This window comes from Oncorhynchus tshawytscha, linkage group LG20 (assembly GCF_018296145.1).
Source record: "Oncorhynchus tshawytscha isolate Ot180627B linkage group LG20, Otsh_v2.0, whole genome shotgun sequence".
NCBI classification, from domain to species: Eukaryota; Metazoa; Chordata; class Actinopteri; order Salmoniformes; family Salmonidae; genus Oncorhynchus; species Oncorhynchus tshawytscha.
Window position 1 is genome coordinate 8,362,164 of NC_056448.1, and position 21,855 is coordinate 8,384,018.

Sequence of the window (21,855 nt, forward strand, 5' to 3'; positions counted from 1 at the left end):
ATCGGCACTGTAGCTTAGTCCTCAAAATGTGGGAGTCCAATCACCCTCTCCCAGTTTGGATTCTACCCAACTTCCTCTACCGGCATGAGGTTTTCTGCTGCGTTCGCTCGCTTTCCTGTCTACCTCTATTTTCAGCCTGACTTAAGACAGACCATTTGTGAGGAAGTCTCAGCCTCTGAAGATCAGTACAGTGGTATTACTTTTTAGGTCATCGCTCAGGTACAATGATGCCATTCTGAACCATATCACTGTTGCTCCCATTAAACAAGTCACGGGAATCCTTTTCAGTGTTCTCTCCCACTGCATGTGATTTAGTACAACAATTGGCTTTGTCATTCGAGCATAACTGACACATGCATCTGTGTTATACTGCTGTTCGTTAGAACATTAAAATGATTTTACACAATAAAACCTGTCTTTGCATTCTGATTAATGTACTGTACAAGATTGAGTATAGCCCAATGTGACTCAATGGAAACAAACACAGATTTTGAACCACATTAGTTAAATACAAATAAAGTGATCAACTTAAATATGTTTTTTATTTAAAATGCTTAAAAAAAGGTGAAAGAAACCCTGGGAGGTTCCTTAAAATGTGCAGTCTGCAGACTGGTACGACTCTTGGTACCCTGGGTGTAGCCTAGATACCCGACTGTTTCTGTGTTCAACAACGCTACACAGTTACCTGGCTAAGACAACGACATGTTGGCTAGAGCAGAAACAGACTGGCACCCAGGCTCCTCTTAGTGCACTCCCAAAATCCTTGGATCAATGGCCGACCCTCCCATTCCCCTCCCCTTGGACAAACAGTTCTTATGAGAGTGGCCTGGTTCAATTTCGGTTAGTAGCTTCTTCTCATAGCCCACTCCCCTTCAGAGTCTGTAAGGACCAGATAGGGGAAAGCAATAGCTCCACCTGGCTCTCCAATAGGCTTAAAAAAGGAGCGTCAATCACTTTGCTTTTACCATTCCAGTCCTTTGATAAGATCTAAGGAGCAGTAGGTGCTAGGGGAAGAGGCTAGGGAACATGATTGAACGGGGCTAGTGAGTAAGTGTTCTTCCTCTCTCTAGCTGTGTTCCAATTCTCTCCCAAGTGTACACTCATTACTCCCCCTCATGTATTTAAAAACAAAAAAAGGTGTTAGATAGATTTGCCGAAACCTCCCATGCGTACACTTATCCAGTACCTTTACATCCACAAGGGGGGAGTCAATGAGTGCACACTGAGGAGGAAAAGGGCAGAATTCGAACGGCAGCATCTCTCCCCTCCAGTGTTAAACGCCGCCCGTCACTTCCAGTTGGCTGAAAGTTGTAATGAGGTTATAGTGTGACCTCTCCTCCTCCGTCAGCTCCATGTTCCCCGGCCGCACCACCACCGCCACGTTCACACCCGCATCCTCCGCTGCCTTGGCCTCTGCAGGGAAGAACAAAAGCACAAATATCCTCCTCTCGATCATGCTCACTGAGTCACACTAGGATCCCAGGACAGCAGGCTCACCCAAGTCCCAGTGACGGTGTAACAGAGGCACTAACCCTTGGTTGTAAGCTAAGCTAACAACCTACACAACAAAGGAAGGTAGAACATTAAAGGTGATTGTGGGGCCAGCCTGAGGCAGCCGTGTGGCTCTCCATGCGATGGCATCCGCTTCCCCTCAGGGTAGGGTGACCACATTTAAAAATATCCAAATCAATGAGTTTGAAGGACATTCGCACCCCTCCACTAATGTAGCCCATTGAATATCTTTATACAAAATGCATCCTCCAACTGCAACATCTGCCTATGAAATTAGTATTTGTAATACCCTCAAAACACCAAGTCAGGCTACCTAATATGGACAATTCTTCACATTTTACAGTGAAATGTCCAAACTGCATGCCAATCATTTGATCTCAAATCGGTTTCATTGGAATATTCATTTAGATCTTCTTGAATGACTGTTTTGTGAGAAAATGAGAAAAGATTGTGTTAAACTATATAGCCTTAGTTTTTTTTTCTTCTCTCCAATCAAAATCCCATTCTGCCTCGCTGTGGAGTTTTGATTGCATTTGATTTTTTATAAATGTACTATTCAGCTAACCATTTTTAAAATCTCAAGAAATTAGTAACAGTAACATTATACTATGCTATTATATAGAATACTATTTCAACCGTGTGATATTCCAAGACATGGATTCAGCTTTGATCCAACTTTACTAGATGAGCACCACTGTAAGAAGTGGCACTGCTCCTGCAGCACTACACCCCTTCTCCCGCTGCACTGAATGAGCCAACTGAAGCACACCTAGCCTACTCTTTTGGTGATGCGCAAAAAAAAACTAAATAAATAAACACACACCACATGTGGCTGTTTTATGAAAATCTGGGAGTGTGTGGCCAAGGAAACATTTCTGGTTGGTCTCAGGGAATGTATAACGGGATTGAGTGAAGTAGTAGAAAATATGATGAATGAGCAACTAATGAGCATAGAGAGCCTCAAGTTTGACAATCACCCTATAGCCCATCTTTCAGTCTAATACAGCTGTGGACTTACTCTTCATCAGCTTTTTGTAAGTAGTTAGGCCTAACTGTCCTCTGAGTTCAGCTGGAATTTAGCCCGAAAGGATTTGAGAAATGTCATTGGTTGACATTGGCCTGTGTCTCGTCTTGCACAGAATCAGATCTCAGCAACGATTGGAGAAGTGTTCAACACCCCTGTACCAAATCCTAATGATATAGGCCTACATCATTCCATAAGCCTAACTGCAAGAGACCGGTTCGAATGAAAAACGGGACAAATGTAAAATAAGAAATTTTAATTTGTTGATAAAATGCAGGACATAACAGTATAGTTGCGGGATGGGGGACAAAGGGCCAAACTGCTGGACTGTCCCGCGCAATCCGAGACATGTAGTCGCCATACCTCAGGGGAGGCTCGCACTCTGATGCAGTACAGCATATAGCTCTAACACTGTACTAATTTAACGCTGATAGAACAGCCTTTCCAAGTGCTATTCTGCTCTAAAGCAGGGCTAGCTACATGGCTTCAGTTATCAGGTAAACGTATCATCTTCCTTCATGTTACCCAATAGGTTATTGAGAACATGCGTGTCCATAAAACAGTCCATAAAACAGGAAAATAAATACAAGTTAAAATATGCCCATTTGATATTCTATAAGCAGCATATGTACTTGTCTAATGCAAGCTGGGTTGTTGTAGTTTAGGACAAGCCCTTTGACAAGCAAGTGGGAAATTCCACTGTGGAACTCAGTCATAGCTAAGGTTGGCAAAGCTTCGGAGGCTGATCCAGCTAGGTAGAAAGGCTCTGGCCCAAACAATATGTAAAGAGCATTCACCGTTGAACTCATTTGCCTGCTACAACACTTACCCCGTGTGATATCTGTCAGGAACATGATTTCCTCAGACAGGCAGCCCATTCTCTCCGCAATTCTCTCATAGCTTTTACTTTCTACTTTGGCGCCTATGTTGGTGTCGAAGTGGCCATCAAATAGCTGAAAGGATAAAGAATCTGAAGTTAGCTGGGAGTAGGACTACAAAATTCCAGGACTAGGACTACAAAATTACAGGACTACAAAATTCCTTCAAATTACACAACTTGGCATTATAGCCTAACTATTGTCTAGTTAGGCTATAACACAGAAAATAAAAATTGTGATAACTGCACTGTGATTTATTTTGTGAGACCCCCCCCCACCCATCATTGTTTATCGATTGACTTTTTCTAAACGTTAACAATCCCAACTGTGTTTCAATATTCACACCCCTAATTACAATGAACCAGAGAGATTAGTGTGTGTTCTAAAAAGTTTATAAAAGAGAAGAGTTCCTTACATCTAGGACATCTCCCTCTACAGAGTATCCAAACAGTAGTTTCTGGGCTTCCACGCTGCCAGATGAGTAGATATAGACCTTCAGGCCTTGCAGTCTCCACCTCCTGATGGATGGAACCACATCCTGGTACAGCCTGGTTCACACGCACACACACATTAGTAATACGGTCAGGATGAGTCAACAGGACTCCAGACAATGATGGTTTGAAGGGGACATTTGGAAGAAATGCAGCAGTACAATAGGACTTGATCCTCTCACAGGCAGTTTAGAAACAATTAGCATTAATACCACTACATTAAGACTAAACACAACCTGTAGATCTCCATTCCTGCAGGGGAAAAAAATAATAATCTCTCAATCTGTGCACAGATACAGTTGTGGCCAAATATATTGGCACCCTTGTCCTTCCCTTAAATAAATTTCCCATTTCTTCTAAAATAAGTTGAACTGGAAAATAAACCAACGACATATGGCAACGTAGTATTAGAGCGTATCCACACAATTTTACACAAAAGTATGGGCTCATTCAGATCAAAAAGTGTTGCACCATTTCCATTACTCATGACAGGCTGGCAAGAATCTATCCAAATTTCAACCCCAAGTGTTTGTGATGGTGAGGAATTTCCTCACCTTCCGCCCCGTTCAAAAAATGCAGAACTAAGAACAGATATAGCCCGTGGTTCACTCCAGACCTGACTGCCCTTGACTAGGACAAAAACATCCTGTGGCGGACTGCAATAGCATTGAATCGTCCCCACGATATGCAACTGTTCAGGGAAGTCAGGAACCAATACACGCAGTCAGTTGGGAAAGCAAAGGCTAGTTTTTTCAAGCAGAAATTCACATCCTGTAGCTCTAACTCCAAAAAGTTTTGGGACACTAAAGTCCATAGAAAGCAAGTACAGCACCTCCCAGCTTTCCACTGCACTGAGGCTAGGTAACACGGTCACCACTGATAAATCCATGATAATCGAAAATGTCAATAAGCACTTCTCAACGGCTAGCCATACCTTCCTCCTGGCTACTCCAATCCCAGCCAACAGACTATTTTTTTCTACTGTGTTATTGGCTTGTTTATCGTTTACTCCATGTGTAACTCGTGTTGTCTGTGTCACACTGTTTTTGCTTTCTTGGCCAGGTCGCAGTTGCAAATGAGAACTTGTTCTCAACTAGCCTACCTGGTTAAATAAAGGTGAATAAAAAAATACAAAAAAATGTTAAAGCTCAGAGGCTTAGATTTTTACTGCACCCTGCAATCACACCTGCAACCCTGTACATGTGACCACTGAGGCTGTCCTGCTTTACGTTAGTTTTAACAGTGGCCATGTAGGCTACTTGATTAGAATGTAGGCCTACCAGTGGCCTACCATCTAAAACAATGGAGAAAATAAATGCATTGCATAACATTTTAACATGGAAATATCTGTTCTGGTATGTAGCCAATATGTGGTGTTCAATGTAGGCCTACATTCCATGAGACTTTTGAAAATAAACATGCAGGGCATTAACCTGTTTATCCACTTGTCCTTCAGACAAGGATGTGACTGAAAATGTTGTGCTTGATGCAAGAAAACACTTCAAAATAAAATGCATTATTATTCCCATACCATTATTACAGAGAATCAGACAAATGATGCTACCCTCTGCCTCCACTTAGCTTATTCAAGCCGGTCTCAAAATATCGATACCTGACTCACTTTTCGGTCTAGAAATGTATACGTTTTGTGCCCTTGTAGGAAGCAATCACTCCCTTAGACTACAAATCATCTAACTGGGCTAATAACTCACTAACTAGCAAAGGATTTGAACAGAATATGCACACGTGGCTATATGCAGCTCTCGCTTTACATCTCAAAACAAGCTCATCTACTGCTGACCGCTCATGCTGTAAACACAGTCCAGTTCAAAGTAAATGGCACAGATCCATATGTTCTACTTGCATAAAGGCCTACTGCAGCTCAGATTGTTTATGCCGCACCGGTCTGTGTACACTAGAGTATGGGCGGAGTCGTGCGTGTCAATGCAATAGAATCCTACTCTGATGCGTTCTGCCTACAACAAAATTTGTTTTGGTATGTTGCATTGAAAGTGGCTAATATTGCGTTGATTTAATCACAATTGCCACAGTAAAGGGAAACATTGATATTGTTAACAGTGGTCACAAGCCAAGATCTACCACTCCTATTTTTTTATATATTTTTTAAAAACATAACCCTATGCAACATTAACTAATTAAAAACAGAACTGTGGCAATAAGGTTTGTACAGTAAGCTATAGGCCCAATACAATATAACCGCATATTGGCTTTGCTTGAATTGCCCTGCCAATGCATTCCAGAAATGCACTCCAGAAATAAATCTCACTCTTGCCGCCTGCTATCAACCCCCCTCCGCTCCCAGCTGTGCCCTGGACACCATTTGTGAATTGATCGCCCCCCATCTAGCTTCAGAGTTCGTTCTGTTAGGTGACCTAAACTGGGATATGCTTAACACCCCGGCAGTCCTACAATCTAAGCTAGATGCCCTCAATCTCACAAATCATCAAGGAACCCACCAGGTACAACTCTAAATCCGTAAACATGGGCACCCTCAGACATTATCCTGACCAACTTGCCCTCCAAATACACATCCACTGTTTTCAATCACGATCTCAGCGATCACTGCCTCATTGCCTGTATCCACGGTCAAATGGCCACAACCTCATCACTGTCAAACGCTCCCCAAAACACTTCTGCGAGCAGGCCTTTCTAGTCGACCTGGCCCGGGTATCCTGGAAGGATATTGACCTCATCCCGTCAGTCGAGGATGCCTGGTCATTCTTTAAAAGTAATTTCCTCACCATCTTAAATAAGCATTCCCCATTCAAAAAATGCAGAACTAAGAAGAGATATAGCCCTTGGTTCACTCCAGACCTGACTGCCCTTGACCAGCACAAAAACATCCTGTGGCAGACTGCAATAGCATTGAATCGTCCCCACGATATGCAACTGTTCAGGGAAGTCAGGAACCAGCAGACGCAGTCAGGAAAGCAAAGGCTAGCTTTTTCAAGCAGAAATTTGCATCCTGTAGCTCTAACTCCAAAAAGTTTTAGGACACAAGTCCATGGAGAACAAGAGCAGCTCCTCCCAGCTTCCCACTGCACTGAGGCTAGGTAACACGGTCACCACTGATAAATCCATAACAATCGAACATTTCAATAAGCATTTCTCAATGGCTGGCCATGCCTTCCCCGCCCCCCAGTACTTTAAAAATATATATTTTTTTTTAAATATTTTTTAAAGAGGAAAATACCTTTGGGTCTCCACACCTTGTTATTGGAATTTCAACATTGCAAAGCTAATTAAAATTTTTGTTCGTAAAAAAACAAGTGGCATGGACAAAATGATTGACACTCCGGAGGTAGTACTTAGTTGCACAGCCTTTGGCCAAGATAACTGCCAACAAATCCAATGAGCTAGCTGCACCTTTAAAAACGGGCAATTTGGCACTCTTCAGCAGAAAAGCAACCCCACAGCATTATCAAACCTCACCCATGTTAGATTGTAGGGAGGGTGTTCTTTTCTTTGAATGCTTCCTTTGGTCGTTGGTAAACATACGAAGAACCCACTGCTGAAGGAGACAAGAAAGCCTAATTGAACTTCTCAAAAACCCAACTAAACAAGCCCAAATTCTAGGAAACTTCTGTGGATCATTGAAACAAAATTAGAGATCTTTGGCTATACAGATCAATGATGACCAAATGAAGTGTTCAATGAAAATAACATCCTCCCTACAATCAAACATGGGAGAGGTTTGATAATGCAGTGGGGTTGCTTGCTGGGACTCCCTAAAAACACCACTTCGATACAGCGTCAACCGGAAGAAGCTTTTCATAGCAGGTTAGGAGAGCATTTTCACTAACCCTAACCTCATCCCAATTCTCCTAAACTGCTGCGTAAGTCACTTCCGGTCGTAGCTGTATCGAAGTGGCGTGTTCTTAGGGAATCTCTTGCTTGGCTGCCTCTGGTACTGGGGGCCTTGAACGTGCGCAATGCATCATGAAATCAGCAGATTATCAGGTGTCTGAGTCAAATGTTCAACCCAGTGTGCAAAAACTGGGTCTCCATTGAAGTCTGTGGTTCTTACAGCATGACAACTCCGAACACACATCAAAAAGCACCCAGTAATGATTCAAGAAGAAAACGCTGAACTGTTCTGGAGTGGCCAGCGAAGAGATGTAAATCCCATCCAAAACCTATGGTGAGATCTGAAAACAGCAGTTGGTTGAGGGAACCCCTCAGACATTAAAGAATTATAGCAGTTTGCTGCTGAAGAGTGGCCCAAATTGCCAGTAGAAAGGTACAGCAAGCTCATTGATGGATATAAGAACCAAAGGCTGTGAATGTCTAACTAACAAGTTTGCCAAAAGGCACTTTATGACTCACACCATGAGAAACAAGATTCTCATGATGAAACCAAGATTGAACTCTTCGGCCTCAATGCCAAGCGTCACATCTGGAGGAAACCTGGCACCATCCCTAAGGCGATGCATGGTGGTAGCAGCATCATCATGTTGTAGGGATGTTTTTCAGCGGCAGGGACTGGGAGACTAGTCAGGATTGAGGCAAAGACGAATGGAACAAAAAAACAGAGGTCCTTGATGAAGTCCTAAGCACTCTGGCCAGGTTCACAGACTGGGGTGAAGGTTCACCTTCCAATAGGACAACAACCCGAAGCACACAGCCAAGACGACGTAGGAGTGGCTTTGGGGCAAGTCCCTGAATGTACTTGATTGGCCCAGCCAGAGCCCGGACTTGAACCCGATCTAACATTTCTGGAGAGAACTGAAAATAGCTGTGCAAGCAACACTCCCCATCCAACCTGACAGAGCTTGAGAGAATCTGCAGAGAAACTCAGCAAATACAGGTGTGCCAAGCTTGTAGCGTCATACTGTAATCGCTGCCAAAGGTGCTTCAACAAAGTAAAGAGTGAATACTTACGTAAATGTGATATTTCCATATTTTGTTTGTTGATAAATTAGCAAAAACTTCTAAAAACCTGTTTTTGCTTTGTCATTATGGGGTACTGTGTGTCGATTGATGAGGGGGAAAATGATTTAATCAATTTTAGAATAAGGTTGTGACGTTACAAAATGTGGGAAAAGTCAAGGGGTCTGAATACTTTCCGAAGGCACTATTTGTCAGGAACTGCAGCTCTGTCTTATGTTAACCACAAAATTATATCTGGGATATTTGCACTAAAATCGATTTAGGATTCATCCCTCATACAGTACCCTCAGTGCAATAAAAGGAAAACTTCTGTCTACTTACTCGCCTTTGATTCTCCCAGCAGTGTAGGCCGCCCTCCACATGTGTCCCTGCAGCTGTTTCAGGGCTGTGGTCTTCCTGTCTGAAGCCATCTGCCACAGCACGTTGTCCACCACCTCTCTGATGGCTTTCTCCTCGTCCGTGTGCCCAGACTGGTCCAGGGCGTGCTGTGCACATGCTCGGTTCAGACGCAGGTCCTCCTCAACCTAACATGATGAAAGGATCAGCACAGGGTCAAGGGTTAATCAGGGTCATGTTCATTAGGGAGCAGGGTTTGAATTAACTATCGACAACTCTTGGGGTTATCCAACATTGAAGACAGACCGCTCTTGGCCGACTGAAAACTGTTAATTCCTGTAAATTAGATATGGTAGCCGCCACGCTATTATGAGAACTTCTCACTGTTCTGCATTCTGCAAATCAATAAGCTCAATGGAGGAGAACTCATTAGCTCCAGTCACAGACCACCTGGCTGCATCCCTTATTGAAGAACCCAATGTTACAGAATTTACTGTAGTCAAGTGTTTCTCGGATGTAGATAGCTTTCCATGAATTATGTCAGTGTTCCTCAACAACCCCCCCACCGATCTAGTCAGTCAAATGACCGATCTAGTCAGTCAAATGGTAGTTTTGATCTAAAGCAGTCAAGTGGCCCTCAAAGGAGTTCAACCACCCTAGTTTGCCAGTCCTTCCCTGGTGTAAAAAAACAACAAAGAGCTTCCTGCAGTAGGTCTGCTAGACTTCAGCAGCCAGTGAACATGAGTACAGCTCTGAATGCTTGTCTCATCGCTTCCACTCATGTCATCCCAACTGACAGGATGCAGGGCACTTATGGCCCAGCAGCTAATCAAATACACCCATTAATCTGTGACCTACATAGCTATACTCAGGGGGAAAAAAAGAAATATCCCTTTTTCAGGACCCTGTTTTCAAAGATTAGTAAAAATCCAACTAACTTCACATCTCTTCATTGTAAAGGGTCTAAACACTTCCCATGCTTGTTCAATGAACCAAACAATTAATGAACATGCACCTGTGGAACGGTCGTTAAAACACCAACAGCAGATAATTAAAGTTACAGTTATGAAAAGTTAAGACACTAAAAAGAGAGGCCTTTCTACTGACTCTGAAAAACACCAAAAAGAAAGATGCCCAGGGTCCCTGCTCATCTGCGTGAACATGAATTAGACATGCTGCAAGGAGGCATGAGGACTGCAGATGTAGCCAGGGCAATAACTTGCAATGTCCGTACTGTGAGACGCCTAAGATAGCGCTACAGGGATGGACAGCTGATCGTCCTCGCAGTGGCAGACCACGTGTAACACCACCCGCACATCACACCTGCAGGACAGGTACAGGATGGCAACAACAACCGCTCGAGTTACACCAGGAACGCACAATCCCTCTATCAGTGCTTAGACTGTCTGCAATAGACTGAGAAGCGCTAGACTGAGGTCTTGTAGGCCTGTGTAAGGCAGATTCTCACCAGACATCACCGGCGCCTATGGGCACAAACCCATCGTCGCTGGACCAGACAGGACTGGCAAAAAGTGCTCTTCACTGAAAAGTCGCGGTTTTGTTTCACCGGGGGTGATGGTCGGATTCGCCTTTATTGTTGAGGAATGAGCGTTACACCAAGGCCTGTACTCTGGAGCGGGATCGATTTGGAGGTGGAGGGTCCTTAATGGTCTGGGGTGGTGTGTCACAGCATCATTGGACTGAGCTGTTTGTCATTGCAGGCAATTTCAATGCTGTGCATTACAGGGAAGACACTCTTCCCTCATGTGGTACCCGTCCTGCAGGCTCATCTTGACATGACCCTCCAGCATGACAATGCCACCAGCCATACTACTTGTTCTGTGCGTGATTTCCTGCAAGACAGGAATGTCAGTGTTCTGCCATGACCAGCGAAGAGACCGGATCTCAATCTCATTGAGCACGTCTCGGACCTGTTGGATCGGAGGGTGAAGGTTTGGGCCATTCCCCCCAGAAATGTCCGGGACCTTGCAGGTGCCTTGGTGGAAGAGTGGGGTAACATCTCACAGAAAGAACTGACAAATCTGGTGCAGTCCATGAGGAGGAGATGCACTGCAGTACTTAATGCAGCTGGTGGCCACATTCTAGATACTGACTGTTACTTTTGATCCCCCCCCCCTTTTGTTCAGTGACACATTAATATATTTCTGTTAGTCACATGTCTGTGGAACATGTTCAGTTGTTGAATCTTATGTTCATACAAATATTTACTCATGTTAAGTTTGCTGAAAATAAACACCGTTGACAGTGACAGGACGTTTCTTTTTTTTGCTGAGTTTATATATTTGGGCCAAACCCACTGTAGATGCCCAACTCTGAACTGCTGATTCATAATGTACTAATCTGAGGCATACCACATAAGCAATCATTAACAGTTTCAACAAAGAACAAGGTACATGTTTTCACCCAGAATGTATGCATATTCTGTCTGATGTGTGAGGTTACTGCTGACTGCTCATCATTGTCCACGGTTTTCAGAAAACCAGTTACCTGTTTCTTCAGGAGATGCACATCTTGTTTGCATTCATCTTCTTCCCAATGCGCAGACAGATGCTCTTCAAGATGATCTTTGATGTATGGGAATAAAATGTCCTACAGGAGAAAATAGCACTATTAGCATATAGCTAGCTAGCTGTCATTCATTACCTAGTGTGCACCATTCGACTCCCCTTGTTCATGGATGTTGAAAAGACAGACATTTGGTTTGTCCACAATGTCCTTGATTTCAAGGTCTACATGCATTTTTGGACATCTAATTGGTTCAGCTTTGGTCCAGTCCAAATCATATCAAATCAGTCCATCTTTCACAAGTTTGGAGTGCACAGTACAGTAGAGCACAGTACAGTTGAGTCTAGTTCAGTACAATACAGTAGAGCAGCTTATCGTAAAATACAGTATAATGTACTATATTGTACTGTAAGGAATTAATCTGTGCTCTACTGTACTTAGCTCAAATTTAGACACCTTTAATTATTTAATCTATTAATAAACTGGGTCTGAAGGGCAATCCATAGCAACAGCTTGCGAGATATCACCAAACCCGTTGCTGTACCCGTTTTAGCAGCACCCGTTTTAGCAGCACGTGCCCAGTGTTGGGGATGCTACCCCCACCCCCCCCCAATCCAATTGAACGATTCCTAAACTGTGCACTCGCATAGCACGCTTTCACATCTAGACAGGTAAACAGACTGCCTGCAATCATACCAAATCCTGCCTGTGGTTCACGAGCACTAGCCAGAGGCTGCGATATACATTGATGTTATTTTATTGACTGTATCAAATCGATGTAAAGCAAGCAAGCTACGCTAACGGTGTTAATTTTGGCAGCTATTTTAGATGTAATCTTAAAATACCTTTTAGTCTTACGTCACCGTTTGATAATGTCATCCTTCGTTAGTTTTAGTTCAGTCGACTAAACCTCTGGACAATTTTAGTCTAGTTTTAGTCAGCCATTTTAGGTCACAATATAGTCCGTGCATTTTTTTCTATTAAATAATGAATATTTAGGCAACCTCTAACTTCCATCATGTGCACATTCAGATAGGCCTAGATGTACAAGGCTACTATATCCCCTTGTATACTTTAGCTGGCAACATTGATATTGTGTCAGATTGTAACCAATGCCAGCCATAATTAACCATGTAGGATATAAAGCCTACAGGTTACACAATTTACAACTGATTTTCTCCCCATCATAACCATCAAGGGGTTCAATAACAGTGGTTTCCTTGAAAATGGGAGAATTTTTGCTTTCCAAAAATGCCAGAAAGTATTACTGTACTACTAATATCATTCATTTTTCCCCATTGGAAAAAAGCAACCGCAACTCGCATTTGTCAACTGAGGCCACACAGATGAATGCAAAATTGCCTACGTTAAAGTAAGAGCGAGAGAGTGTAAACATTGGTTCTAGTTGAGTTTAGTTACAAGTCAAGTGTCTTGGCTTCAGATCAGTTCAAACGATTGACGAGTAACTGAAGTGACCACCTGGGAGCTGTTTGGGAGACGACGCAACTGAATTTAAAATTTTACCAATGTGAGGATTGCATGTCATATTCTGCATGCATGAAGGTTTAGGAATAGATAAAAGATGAAAGGGAGCTTGATGTCAAATTGATTGTCCATTACTGTCACATGGCATTTGTCTCGTCACATTTGTGTCAAATAAAATGAAGTTATTAGTAATAGTTTGTCAAGAAAAATAGGTTGATGAGTAGTTGTTGATGAAATTAACACTACACCAGCGAACTACCTAGCTAGCAAGGATAATTGTGGCTAATTAACCAAATTCCAACGTCTGGATAAGACGTATTTTCAACGTCATTTTGCTCATTGGGTAGCAATCGGTCTAGCAAAGAATGTAACTTGCGAGCTACAATACACACCTCAAATGCCATATATTAAACTCAGCTCGTTGTCCTACCTTCACAAACGTTATTGGTGTCGTGGTTCCTTCAATATCCAGCAAAAGTGCGGTAGTGTTTGCAGGGATTAAAACCATATCCATGTTTCTGTCTAAATCCACCAAGTATGGCGATTGTTAGTTAAGCTATCTACTCAGCTATCCAGGTTGAAAAAAATACGGTAGCCAACCTAAGAAAGAGGACAACCAATTCCTTTCCAAGTCGTGTTAGGTTCCTTTTCAATTAGCTAATGTTGGGTAGTGGAGGCTCGTCACGTCAGCAGACCCATTTGAACGTTCTCAACACATTGAGCGTGCATAATAATAGCCGCGTGCCCAGGAAGTGTTCTGCTTCTTTGGTATCTTCTTCTTTGATGAGGCTTAACAGCGGTTGGCATCCTATACATGTTGCATTACCGCCACCTACTAGACTGGAGTACAACTCCCTTATACTTTGCTTGAAAATAAATTAACAAATACCATCTAACAATACTACACACACACACAAAAATACCACCCTACTCCATTATTTAAATCTATTTATTCCTACCTCAAGCCAAAAACCGAAAGGAATTTCGGATTGTTCTTATTTTCCTCAATTAAGTTAGAAAAATAGGATGATCGAGCAGCAGTAAGGGCCCCATCATAGCACTGAGACGGCACTTGTGAAGGTGGTAAATGACATTTTAATGGCATCGGACCGAGGCTCTGCATCTGTCCTCATGCTCCTAGACCTTAGTGCTGCTTTTGATACCATCGATCACCACATTCTTTTGGAGAGATTGGAAACCCAAATTGGTCTACACGGACAAGTTCTGGCCTGGTTTAGATCTTATCTGTCGGAAAGATATCAGTTTGTCTCTGTGAATGGTTTGTCCTCTGACAAATCAACTGTAAATTTCGGTGTTCCTCAAGGTTCCGTTTTGGGACCACTATTGTTTTCACTATATACTTTACCTCTTGGGGATGTTATACGAAAACATAATGTTAACTTTCACTGCTATGCGGATGACACACAGCTGTACATTTCAATGAAACATGGTGAAGCCCCAAAATTGCTCTTGCTAGAAGCATGTGTTTCAGACATAAGGAAGTGGATGGCTGCAAACTTTCTACTTTTAAACTCGGACAAAACAGAGATGCTTGTTCTAGGTCCCAAGAAACAAAGAGATCTTCTGTTGAATCTGACAATTAATCTTAATGGTTGTACAGTCGTCTCAAATAAAACTGTGAAGGACCTCGGCGTTACTCTGGACCCTGATCTCTCTTTTGAAGAACATATCAAGACCATTTCAAGGACAGCTTTTTTCCATCTACGTAACATTGCAAAAATCAGAAACCTTCTGTCCAAAAATGATGCAGAAAAATTAATCCATGCTTTTGTCACTTCTAGGTTAGACTACTGCAATGCTCTACTTTCCGGCTACCCGGATAAAGCACTAAATAAACTTCAGTTGGTGCTAAATACGGCTGCTAGAATCCTGACTAGAACCAAAAAATGTGATCATATTACTCCAGTGCTAGCCTCTCTACACTGGCTTCCTGACAAAGCAAGGGCTGATTTCAAGGTTTTACTGCTAACCTACAAAGCATTACATGGGCTTGCTCCTACCTATCTCTCTGATTTGGTCCTGCCGTACATACCTACACGTACGCTACGGTCACAAAACGCAGGCCTCCTAATTGTCCCCTAGAATTTCTAAGCAAACAGCTGGAGGCAGGGCTTTCTCCTATAGAGCTCCATTTTTATGGAACGGTCTGCCTACCCATGTCAGAGACGCAAACTCGGTCTCAACCTTTAAGTCTTTACTGAAGACTCATCTCTTCAGTGGGTCATATGATTGAGTGTAGTCTGGCCCAGGAGTGGGAAGGTGAACGGAAAGGCTCTGGAGCAACGAACCGCCCTTGCTGTCTCTGCCTGGCCGGTTCCCCTCTTTCCACTGGGATTCTCTGCCTCTAACCCTATTACAGGGGCTGAGTCACTGGCTTACTGGGGCTCTCTCATGCCGTCCCTGGAAGGGGTGCGTCACCTGAGTGGGTTGATTCACTGATGTGGTCATCCTGTCTGGGTTGGTGCCCCCCCTTGGGTTGTGCCATGGCGGAGATCTTTGTGGGCTATACTCAGCCTTGTCTCAGGATGGTAAGTTGGTGGTTGAAGACATCCCTCTAGTGGTGTGGGGGCTGTGCTTTGGCAAAGTGGGTGGGGTTATATCCTTCCTGTTTGGCCCTGTCTGGGGGTGTCCTCAGATGGGGCCACAGTGTCTCCTGACCCCTCCTGTCTCAGCCTCCAGTATTTATGCTGCAGTAGTTAATGTGTCGGGGGGCTAGGGTCAGTTTGTTATATCTGGAGTACCTCTCCTGTCCTATTCGGTGTCCTGTGTGAATCTAAGTGTGCATTCTCTAATTCTCTCTTTCTGTCTCTCTCTCGGAGGATCTGAGCCCTAGGACCATGCCCCAGGACCATGCCCCAGGGCTGTGCTGCTGCTCCACTACCTGAGCCCTATGCCCCAGGACTGACTGATGACTCCTTGCTGTCCCCAGTCCACCTGACCGTGCTGCTGCTCCAGTTTCAACTGTTCTGCCTTATTATTATACGACCATGCTGGTCATTTATGAACATTTTAACATCTTGGCCATGTTCTGTTATAATCTCCACCCGGCACAGCCAGAAGAGGACTGGCCACCCCACATATGCTCTCTCTAATTCTCTCTTTCTTTCTCTCTCTCGGAGAACCTGAGCCCTAGGACCATGCCCCAGGACTACCTGACATGATGACTCCTTGCTGTCCCCAGTCCACCTGACCGTGCTGCTGCTCCAGTTTCAACTAGGACCTGAGCCCTAGGACCATGCCCCAGGACTACCTGACATGATGACTCCTTGCTGTCCCCAGTCTACCTGACCGTGCTGCTGCTCCAGTTTCAACTGTTCTGCCTTATTATTATACGACCATGCTGGTCATTTATGAACATTTGAACATCTTGGCCATGTTCTGTTATAATCTCCACCCGGCAGAGGACTGGCCACCCCACATAGCCTGGTTCCTCTCTAGGTTTCTTCCTAGGTTTTGGCCTTTCTAGGGAGTTTTTCCTAGCCACCGTGCTTCTACACCTGCATTGATTGCTGTTTGGGGTTTTAGGCTGGGTTTCTGTACAGCACTTTGAGATATCAGCTGATGTACGAAGGGCTATATAAATAAATGTGATTTGATTTGAAGGGTTGGACACCACCACTTAACACACCTTGTATCTCCTCTGATGACAAGTCTCTCACTCAAATACCTCTCTGCAGCTGCCACCACAACCTCAATTTTCGGCGACCTACATTCCATTCTTGCAGTACAGTTGATAACCATTGCTATAAATGCAACAAAAAAAAATCAATCTTACTGAAACATCTACAGTTGAAGTCGGAAGTTTACATATACTTACGTTTGAGTCATTAAAACTAATTTTTCAACCACTCCACAAATGTCTTGTTAACATACTATAGTTTTGGCGAGTCAGTTAGGACATCTACTGTGTGCATAATACAAGTAATTTTTCCAACAATTGTTTATCGACAGATTATTTAACTTATAATTCACTGTATCACAATTCCAGTGGGTCAGAAGTTTACGTACACTAAGTTGACTGTGCCTTTAAACAGCTTGGAAAATTCCAGAAAATTATGTCATGGCTTTAGAAGCTTCTGATAGGTTAATTGACATCATTTGAGTCAATTGGCGGTTTACCTATGGATGTATTCCAAGGCCTACCTTCAAACTCCCTCTTTGCTTGACATCATGGGAAAATCAAAAGATATCAGCCAAGACCTCAGAAAAGAAATTGTAGACCTCCACAAGTCTGGTTCATCGTTGGGAGCAATTTCCAAATGCCTGAAGGTACCACGTTCATCTGTACAAACAATAGTACGCAAGTATAAACACCATGGGACCATGCAGCTGTCATACTGCTCAGGAAGGAGATGTGTTCTGTCTCCTAGAGATGAACGTACTTTGGTGCGAAAGCACAAATCAATCCCAGAACAACAGCAAAGAACCTTGAGAAGATGCAGGAGGAAACAGTTACAAAAGTATCTATATCCACAGTAAAACAAGGCTTATATCGACATATCCTGAAAGGCCGCTCAGCAAGGAATAAGCCACTTCCAAAACCGCCATAAAAAAGCCAGACTACGGTTTGCAACTGCACATGGGGACAAAGATCCAACTTTTTGGAGAAATGTCCTCTGGTCTGATGAAACAAAAATAGAACTGTTTGGCCATAATGACCATCTTTATATTTGGAGGAAAAATGGGGATGCCTGCAAGCTGAAGAACACCATCCCAACCGTGAAGTACGGGGGTGGCAGCATCATGTTGTGGGGGTGCTTTGCTGCAGTAGGGACTGGTGCACTTCACAAAATAGATGGCATCATGAGGACGGAAAATTATGTGGATATATTGAAGCAACATCTCAAGACATCAGTCAGGAAGTTAATGCTTGGTCGCAAATGGGTCTTCCAAATGGACAATGACCCCAAGCATTCTTCCAAAGTTATGGCTTGTGCGAGCAAGGAGGCCTACAAACCTGACTCAGTTACACCAGCTCTGTCAGGAGGAATGGGCCAAAATTCACCCAACTTATTGTGGGAAGCTTGTGGAAGGCTACCTGAAACGTTTGACCCAAGTTAAACAATGTCAAGGCAATGCTACCAAATACTAATTGAGTGTATGTAAACTTCTGACCCACTGGGAATGTGATGAAACAAATAAAAGCTGAAATAAATAATTCTCTCTACTATTATTCTGACATTTCACATTCTTAAAATAAAGGAGTAATCCTAACTGACCTAAAACAGGGAATTATTACTATGATTAAATATCAGGAATTGTGAAAAACTGAGTTTAAATATATCTGGCTAAGGTTTATGTAAACTTCTGACTTCAACTGTATCAGTTGCTGGCCTATCCCTCTGTACTGGTACAGATCTACTACTCACACCACTCCTCTCAGGATCCCTCCCCCTTGACCCTTCTTCCTCTCCTTTCTTCACTGCCTCAGCATATGACAACTTCGACACTACTATCCTGGAATCCTCAACCTGCCTCGCTCACACCTGACATTTCTGATCCCCAGCCCCATGAGCACCCCTACAATTAACACATACTGTACCACTACTTTCCCCAATGCTACACATTCCTTTGTCTCATGTTCTTCTGCACACTTCTAACACCTAGGAATCTCCCTCCTACACACTACTGCCACATGCCCATAAACTTTACACCTGTAACAATGGAATGTATTCAGCACAAAAGCTCATACAGGATAACTTATATATCCTAACATCACTTTGTCAGGCAAAAACATCAAAACTCAAAAGAACAGACAATGACTATTCTATTTCACCACTCACGCCACCCTGTCTGAGTCGGACCAAACAACGAGCATCACAAACCTTCTTTGGTATAATGGCCTTTGCAACAATATGTGCATTCCGCCACCTACTGTGCAGCTGGATAATAAAGTTCCCAAAAAGGAAATAATGCAGGGTTAAAAAAACGTTTTTAAAAGTATATATATATATTTTTTTAACTGTATATATATATATATATATATATACACACACACAAGCTATCAATAACGAAATTTAAATCAGCCTGCTTTTCTCACAACATTTTAATCAGGTCCCTAACACAGGCTCAGACGGATCCCAGCCTGTGAGGGCGGGACATTTGAGGCCCAAAAACGTATCGGCTGCAGATATAAGGAAGTCCAGTTTCTTGTAATTCTTAAACATGTGCAGTACAGTTAATAACTGTGGCTATAATTCTACAAAATCCACCTTCACAGTAAGTGTATCCAGATTACTTGATTGATTTATAACATTTGCAACTGGTTGTGGTGTATTCCCCACCATATTGCCTTCAGCACTGTGGCCTCTTGCCCCTTCAATGCTATCACCACCTCCACATAGGACCTTTACTTACAAGTCCTTAACAACAATGCAGTTTTAATAAAATAGTATTAAGACAATATTTACTAAATTAACTAAAGTCGATTAAAAAAAAAAAACACTATAAAATAACAACAATGAGGCTATATACAGGGGGTAACGAGTCAATGTTCGGGGGTACAGGTTAGTCGAGGTAATTGGTACATGTAGGTAGGGGTAAAGTGACTATGTATAAATAATAATACTTTTTTGAAGGCAAACCGCTATTTTCACAAAGGTGATTTTACGATTATTTGTGGGTGTGGGACAGGCATGGGGCATGCGCAATCAAATGTCCCATCCCAAGTATTCCACAGTCCACATATTGTAGAATGCGTTCTTTTCCAAACCAGCCAAGCCAAAATGTGTAAAGCATTGCATAATTAACCATATAAAGAGATTATCTGCTCTGGCGTATCTAATTATGAGGCCAGAATACTTGAAGAGATCACAAAAAGTGAAGCTACAGTGCTTCAGCATCTGTGGACCACAGAGTTTCTAAACCCATAGGTACAACATCGCGAGATTTCCGGGAACGCTTGTAAAACAGACCAAACAGAAGTTAAATATTCGTACTTAGTTGTTCCTTTTTTTAGAAATCTAAAGGCACAACCTAGATTCGGGATAATGTCTTAAGTAGCTGAACATGTTACTACTCCAACCTCATGAAAGTGACAAACTGACACGTTTTCATTTTCGTAAGAAATTACTTTATATCGAAGGAGTACCTTTGAGTTGACGGCTTGCACATGCGCAATTTGGCGCTAGACGACTGTTTCGACCATGAGTTTAGCAAACCAACGTCGCCATGACATCGCCTACAAGTGTGAGTGGGGATTTCTATTGGATGAACAGTTTTAGCCTATCTTCATACTGTACTGTATGTATTGGTACTTGTATGAGGTCAAAGCGCATTTGAGGTCTGAAAATAAACACTATATGGCGACAGAAATGCTTGCTTTGGCTATCTCCAGCTGTGCATATACTGTATATCCAACTGTGCTCCTCCAGGGTGCTGCTCCTGGAGAAATATTACAGTATCTGTCTGGCTGTTGCAGAGATGTTTGAAACTTCTTTTCAGTTTCTTTGGTGTATGTTGATTACAATGGAAATCATATGCAGCATTTCGTTTTGACGCAACAAAAAAGGGCATTTTCTGTGCTGACAATTTTACCACAAAACCTCTATTTTGCCAAAATCTGAGATTTTAAAATAAATTGCATTTGGTAAAATGAAGAAATATTAAAATCAGGAAGTTGTTTGTAATGATGATGATCTAGGATCAGCTTTAACATTCCCAATCATAACCATAGTCCTTTACGTAAAAACTCAAAGCTGAGGTAGGACCAGTGCTTGTAGCAAAGATCACAGCGCCTCCCCCACTGAGAACGGTTGTGATTTGATTTATTAGGATCCCCATTAGCCAACGCCAATGGAGACAGATAGTCTTATCGAGGTCTGACATATAACGAAAAAAACATTACAAACAAGACTTTACAATTTACATAATTTAAAAACATGAACATGTAGTGTGTGTGTGTGTGTGTGTGTGTGTGTGTGTGTGTGCATCTATCAGTTACACGTACATGTCAGTACATACACACAACAAGTAGATCACATGGGGGAGAGGCATTGTGCCGTGAGGTGTTTTATCTGTTTTTTGAAACCAGCTGTTCGCTTGCACTATATGAGATGGAAGGGAGTTCCATGCACTCATGTCTCTGTATAATACTGTAGGTTTCCTTGAATTTGTTCTGGACCTGCGGACTGGTGGCATGTCTAGTGGGGTGAGTGCTTTGCGTAAGTCTACAATGCAAACTATTTGACATTTCCAACACATTATACTCTTATAAAAACAAGAAGTGACACAGTTAGTCCGACCTCAAGTCTTAGACAAGAACGAATGGTATGCATAGTGTTAATGTTAGTCCTCTGATTATGAAGATGAAGAGCAAGATGTGCTGCTCATTTCTGGGCCAGCTGCAGCTTAACTAGGTCTTTCTTTGCAGCACTTGACCTTATGGCTGGACAATAATCAAGATCAGATAGAACTAGAGCCTGCAGGACTTGTGGGGTGTGGTGTAAAAAACGCAGAGCATCTCTTTATTACGGACAGATCTCTCCACATATTTACAACCATTGAATCTATATGTTTTTACTATGACTGTTTACAATCTAAGGTAACACCAAGTAATTTAGACTCCTCAACTTGTTCAACAGCCACACCATTCATTACCAGATTCAGCTGAGGTCTAGAACTTAGGGAATAATTTGTACCAAATACAATGCGCTTAGTTTTAGAGATGTTT

At 42.7% G+C, this 21,855-nt stretch overlaps 1 protein-coding gene across 2 annotated transcripts; it reads right to left on the bottom strand.

Annotated features, from left to right (window-relative positions):
- Positions 1-523: 523 nt before the first annotated feature.
- On the bottom strand, positions 524-13,925 carry LOC112219639 (enolase-phosphatase E1). Of its 2 annotated transcripts, XM_024381086.2 has the most exons (6): positions 13,594-13,919; positions 11,661-11,762; positions 9,138-9,340; positions 3,830-3,962; positions 3,366-3,489; positions 524-1,413 (listed from the first exon to the last, which is right to left on the bottom strand). In XM_024381086.2, exons 1-6 carry the CDS (start codon positions 13,675-13,677, stop codon positions 1,274-1,276), a joined length of 786 nt encoding a protein of 261 aa, XP_024236854.1. In that variant the 5' UTR covers positions 13,678-13,919; the 3' UTR covers positions 524-1,273. The 2 variants fall into 2 exon arrangements, with proteins under 2 accessions (XP_024236854.1, XP_024236853.1); XM_024381085.2 differs by lacking the exon at positions 524-1,413 and having other exon boundaries at positions 1,931-3,489; positions 13,594-13,925.
- Positions 13,926-21,855: the final 7,930 nt, after the last annotated feature.